The sequence below is a fragment of the Sardina pilchardus genome, chromosome 20, assembly GCF_963854185.1.
Source record: "Sardina pilchardus chromosome 20, fSarPil1.1, whole genome shotgun sequence".
In the NCBI taxonomy this organism is placed as follows: Eukaryota; Metazoa; Chordata; class Actinopteri; order Clupeiformes; family Clupeidae; genus Sardina; species Sardina pilchardus.
This window is the reverse complement of record NC_085013.1, coordinates 1,512,867-1,518,886: the sequence shown is the minus strand read 5'-3', so window position 1 is coordinate 1,518,886 and position 6,020 is coordinate 1,512,867. Positions and strand designations below refer to the sequence as shown.

At 42.2% G+C, this 6,020-nt stretch overlaps 1 protein-coding gene across 1 annotated transcript; it reads right to left on the bottom strand.

Annotated features, from left to right (window-relative positions):
* Positions 1 to 1,301: 1,301 nt before the first annotated feature.
* On the bottom strand, positions 1,302 to 4,871 carry ptafr (platelet-activating factor receptor). The gene is made up of 2 exons (XM_062523719.1): positions 4,789 to 4,871; positions 1,302 to 4,005 (listed from the first exon to the last, which is right to left on the bottom strand). Exon 2 carries the CDS (start codon positions 3,991 to 3,993, stop codon positions 2,833 to 2,835), a length of 1,161 nt encoding a protein of 386 aa, XP_062379703.1. The 5' UTR covers positions 3,994 to 4,005; positions 4,789 to 4,871; the 3' UTR covers positions 1,302 to 2,832.
* Positions 4,872 to 6,020: the final 1,149 nt, after the last annotated feature.

Genomic DNA, 6,020 nt, shown 5'->3' with positions numbered 1-6,020 from the left:
CTGTGACAGAGGGCTCTGTTACGGAGAACGGCAGCTTTCCCTCATAGCGTCCCTTACCCACTGTGGTATGGTAGCCGTGGCAGTGAGTGAGTCCACGCACTGTTAGCGGCCCATGCCTACTCATCAAACATGCACAAACACACACACACACACACACGCACCATGTTGTGTGATTGCTATTTGAAATCATGTGTGTTTTTATCCTTTAATGTAAATGTGACGAATTATGTAACACCCCTGTATGTTTTGGTTGGGACGATGGGGGAAGGGTTACGGGGCTTAAAAGCAGGCTGGGTAGGCCTGATGAAGAGAGTATACGGAGACCTAAGTGAAGTAGGTTGACGTGATTGACCAAGAGCATAATTGCAAGTTTGCACTATAGTTCTTTATTTGTCAAGTTGAATATTTATTGGATAACTCTCACCCTTGGTGGCACTGTTGCACGGCTAAAAATAAAAAAAAACCTTTGCACTCAAAGTGCTATCGTGGTTGAGCCGTCATTTCACTGGACCCAGAAGGAGCCCTTTTCGACAAGTTCATATGTGAGTCAAGGCAGGTGAGCAAATACTTTTGGCAATATAGTGTTAGCAGACATAAGTTACTGTAATTTATAGATATAACATATATTTACAGAAAGCCACCAATTGGTTAGATTGAATTGTTAGATCCAAATTACCTGGCTAACACCATGTCATGGCTCTCTGTCAATTTGTGTTAAGCAGTATGATAGCCTAACTTATTGTCTCCACCCAAGGAAATGTGTAATCGGATATCTATAATGTGGTATAGTTCTATAGTGCACACAGAACAGGAGAGTTTTCATCTTTTACCATATTGACAATCGAAATGTGCTATTCTACTCAGTAAGTTGGCTCTCGATCATCTGCTGGCAATTGACAATGCTGTTGCTAGTATGACAAGGCCACTTAAAGATGAGAGTGTAGTTCCATGTCAAATCAGCCTAGAAAACGGCAGGTTTCATTTTCAGTTGGTCTTACTACACTTTCTAACTTGAGAAGAGACACGTTTTAAATGGGAAAATCACTGGAAATCTTAGTCACTTTTAAACATGATGCTAGCAGGCGAGATGCTACTGGTCTAATCCGATTCAATGATCTATGCTAGGCTGAAGCTAAAAGTTGTATCGCCGGACTCACAGAATGGCTGGATGAATGGGAAACAGGTAAATATCAATTGTTTTGCTCGAGGGGAGGTGGAAAATTAGTTTATTTCCAAAAATAAACTAATATCCCTTAAAGTTATCCAACTAAACGGTTGCAGACAGAGGCATTAGTATAAGCAATGATGTATTTATTATTTCTTTTTTTGTTTGAAACCATTGGTAGGGGTGCGCCAAAGCACATAATACACATAATACACACCACAATATAACCAAAATAACATTTAACATACATTCAACAATAAAGCTGAAATGTCTAGTGAGTAGGTTTCTATGAGGCCTGAAATAACATGGAAGTAACTCTCCGATGAATGCCTCACCGGAAGTGATCTAGGCACAGTTAGACCACAAAGGTATAAATAGGAGTATCAGTACACGCTTAACCATTAGGAAATGACACACCACAAACTAGAGGAAGGCTGCAGACTCAAAGTTACTTTAGATGTGTTACTCAATTGATCTGGCAGGCCACACTGGCGAGGACAATGAGAAAGTCTCGTTGCTACTATGTTAGATTCATACAAAACTTCTCACAGGGGAAAGCAGTGGTCAACCTGTGGTACTAACAGCCAACTGTGACCTACTACAGAGAAGTGTAATACCCTGACCCATCTTCATCACACACATTTGACGTTTTGTGTCAACAATGAATAGCAATTACATGACTCGCCATTGTTAATATAAAACATACATTTTACGTAAAACATTGTACCAAATACATGTTCAAGGGAGGACAGTTGCACTATGAGAACAATGGCCAGTGCCTACCTTGGCCTTTTCCACGCTGAGCTAGCCCAGGAAAACAGGAGTGGAGGAGAGAAATGAGTCACCCCGCACACACAGGTGATTGTGATTACTCGTGATCCTGACCTGATCACACTAGACTAACTAGATCCAAGCAGCCAGTCCCACGTCACACTCACTCAGGTCTGAAAACACCAAAAGGCACATTTAACACACATACTATCCAGTATACAGTAGCTGCCAAAACAGAAATGCTTCCCTGAGTGGGATTGAGTAACTTCAAATAAGACATACCCATCACTAATTTTATGATGACCTACATCAGAAACATTGAGTGCATTTTCATGCACACTAAAGAAAAATATTGACAGAAAGTTGTGTTTAACAGATTTTTCCATAAACAAATAATGAATGTTGTTTTATTCCGTTTACATGAGCACTTGAATACTAAGATTGCCCGATCATAATCAGTTTTTATGTGCATGTAAATGCCTTCAGTGGTGAGTCCATTCAGTGCTACCACATGCAAGATGAAAGCTATAGTTCAAGACTTTGCACTTGCCCCACCTTTTAAATTAGGGGCCATTGTTGGATTGAAAATAAAATAAATCCTGCTGAGTGAAATGCATGTTTATTTTCACAGCTGCTTTCAAATCTATTTTCTATGTTTTTCTTTGGGTATTTCCTGTACAAATCAGAAATATGCAAAATGTTCACCATGTGGATGTTCAGATGTGGATGTGAATGTTCACACCTGCAGTTCCATTTTAGAAGGGGTACATCATCATGCAGGGTATGGGTTTCAGCCAGGTTACATCCTGTGTTGCACTGTGCACAGTATGTCTACATGCCTATACAAGTGTTATGTCTACATGCCTATACAAGTGTAACTCCCGTAACCAATATATTTATTCTGCAGTTGCATTGGTTTTGGGAAGAGGTAGGGAGGAGTCTACCAATATTTTGGGTGAGTCCTTATCTGATCCATTAGAAGAAATGCTCTGATTTTGGTTGGCCATGGAGATGTTGGTAGTGACGGTCTTTTGGCATCCTCTGACTCTGCTGAACCTGCCGAAGTGGCTCATGATATACTGGCGGAACTTCCTGGTGGCAAAGCAATACACCACAGGGTCCAGAAGGCAGTTGAGCCCCATGAGCATGTAGGTGACCTGGTGGGCGTCATTGAGGCGCTGCCTGGTGCTCTGTGACCAGCCGTCGTCCAGCTGCAGCACAACCAGCGTCCATGGCCCCTGCACCACATGGTGCGGTAGGAAGCACACGGCAAACACAGTGACAACCGCACACAGCATGCGCACTGCCCGGCGCTTGGTCCCACCAGGCTGAGTTCTGGAGCTGCCACCGCCAGATGTGCTTTGCACTACAGAGCGTTCCTTGATGAGCGGTTGAGTGAGAAGAGCTTTAGCGATCAGCACATTGCACACCACAACCAGCAGAAAGACCACGAAGAACAGCGCGATGATGACAAAGTGCGTGATTGCCACATTGATGCGTTTGTCATGCGTCTCATTCTGGTAGCCCTCAAGACAGCGGCTCACATCGCCATCCACCTGCGTGCCAGGTGTGACCAGGTAAGGGATGGTGGCAGATAGCGTGCATGCCCAGATGCCCACCGACACACATACACCTCGTCGCCAGTGGTCTGACTTGGCAGCCTCCAGTGGTCGCGTCACGGCCCAGTAGCGGTTGATACTGATCACGGTAAGGAAGAGGATGGAGCAGTAGGTGTTGATGAAGAAGAGCGAGCCAGTGATCCGACACATGCCGTCGCCGTAGACCCAATTACCACGGCGGGCATAGTAGCCAATCCAGAAAGGCAGGGCAGCAACAAAGAGCAGGTCGGCCACTGTCAGGTTGGTCATGTAGATGCGGACCTCGTTCACGGCTCGTGCATCTCTTAGATGGTGCAGGACGTACAGAACGTATGTGTTTGCGCTCAGCCCCAGGACAAACACAATGCCGTAGAACAAAGTGAATAGACTGTAACGGAACTCTGAGTCCAAGAACGTGCTGGTATTTGAAGAGGTTGAGTTTTCCATTTCTTTTAACATCACAAGAAGGGTCTGTGGGAGAGAATAACAAAAAACACAAGTTGATGGAGTTTTATTTTTTCTAGAGTGGTGACAGAAACTGAACGTTTATATCACTCAGCAAACTAATTTATATTTCTCAAAATTGTAGTGTCCGATTTTCACAGCTAATTTGGCATATTTTATTTCAAAAAGCTCCTATCAGATGTCACCATCTTGATAACTTGAAGGGGCACATTACAGGAAACCTACACTGCTTCTGAGCAAATGCTGTTATCTTGATTAACTCTCAATAGCCTAATAGAGTCAATTAACTGGAGATGTAACATAACTAGGCCCATACAAGCAAACACGGTAATTCTGTAGGAATATTGTTTCATACACAATCAGGGATACACAAACTCGAGTCTGAAAAGCAGACGTATCGTCTAGGTTTGTTGCATTTGGTTACGCCAAGAGCGCACAGTTGTTGAGCAGCAGGAGACAGAGACTGCTCTGTGTAACAATGACCAAATGTTTTTACATTTTAATTAAATATTTTATAGACCTATTTAGGTGAAAGGTTTTGACATAAAATAAACGATTCAATCTAACCAAAACATCAGAGTAAATTAATGAATCTGCCGATTATTATTTAGGCTACTATAATTAGAATGGGCTAATATTCTGAATATGTTATTTTGAAACGTTATTAAGCTAACAAAACTGCAACGTTATTTGCGACTTAGACATTACAGCCTACATTACAAATAGCCTACTTTAATAGTTGTAATGATTTTTGTTTGTTCACACACATAGACACTCATTTTCTCTTACCTTACTCGAAATACGCCAAGCTCTCACAGTGTTATGTGCCTTCTGGTTTCGCAACCTACTGGTTTCCTTGAGCGTGCATGCGCTTTGCTCATAACCACAGCAGCAGGAGTTTCACAAAGAAGTTGTTTTAGGCGGTTTGAAGTCGCTTTTCATATAGCCTACGCCATGAACGCTACATTACAGCCACAGCCGGAAAAAAAAAAAAACATAGGCCTATACAAAATTACAAATATATTTGTATAGCTTTAAACTGGATTAAATCCTGCCATAGCCTAGGCTAGTAAAATTAATCTAAACAGGACTCCCACCTGATTGGCTCCCTTAACACTGAGTGCGTTTACATGGACATTAATATTCCGAATATGGACCTTATTCTGAATATTGACAATATTCAGAATAAGGTGTTTACATGAGTTATTAAAAGAATACTCCGTTCATATTCCCGTTTACATGACACGCAGCATAGGCCTACTCTGATTAATGAAAGTTCCAAAGTGCCTTCCCTGAATGTTTCCATAGTAACTTTATCACTAGCTATCAAAGATTCTAGAACAGAGCAAGATGGATCAGTTGCGTCAAAAGAATGAAGTACGGTACAGGGCGCCATTTTGGTAAGCCCAGCAACATTTCTGACACAGTTCCAATCATATAAACCCACCTTAACAGCTGTTTTTGCCGTTGCCAGCTGTTTTTTGTTTTGTTTTGTTACCCGGTAATGATCTGGCCGTGTGAAAGGCACGATTTATTACTTTTCGGCTTACCAAAATGGCGCCCATGGAGCGTTAGAATGTACTTCAAAAAATCCAACGTATTCTCCGGCCAGTGATCCATCTTGCTCTGTTCTAGAATCTTTGCTAGCTATGCTGCCACATAGCCTACTGTAGGCCTATGTCGCTACTATGCCGTCTAACGTATTTCTTCCTCGCTTCAAAGTGTAGCCTACCTTCTTCTTCATTCTCGACATCTTTTCTGAGGCCCCGCTTATAAATAACTGTGAAAGTTTGCCGCCAGAAGGTCTTTTTCTTTTCATTCACTGTCGCGACAGAAGAAATGCCGTGGGCCGTCAAACAGTTTGTTGTTATTTGCCATAATGCTGTGTTTAATTGTCGCGAAACACCGTGAATATTCCAATAGAACGTCATTATTCCGAATAAGGTGTTTACTGTCTAGAATGCACCTACATAACCAGAATATGATCGGAATAGGCTACTCCACCTATTTTATTCCGGTTA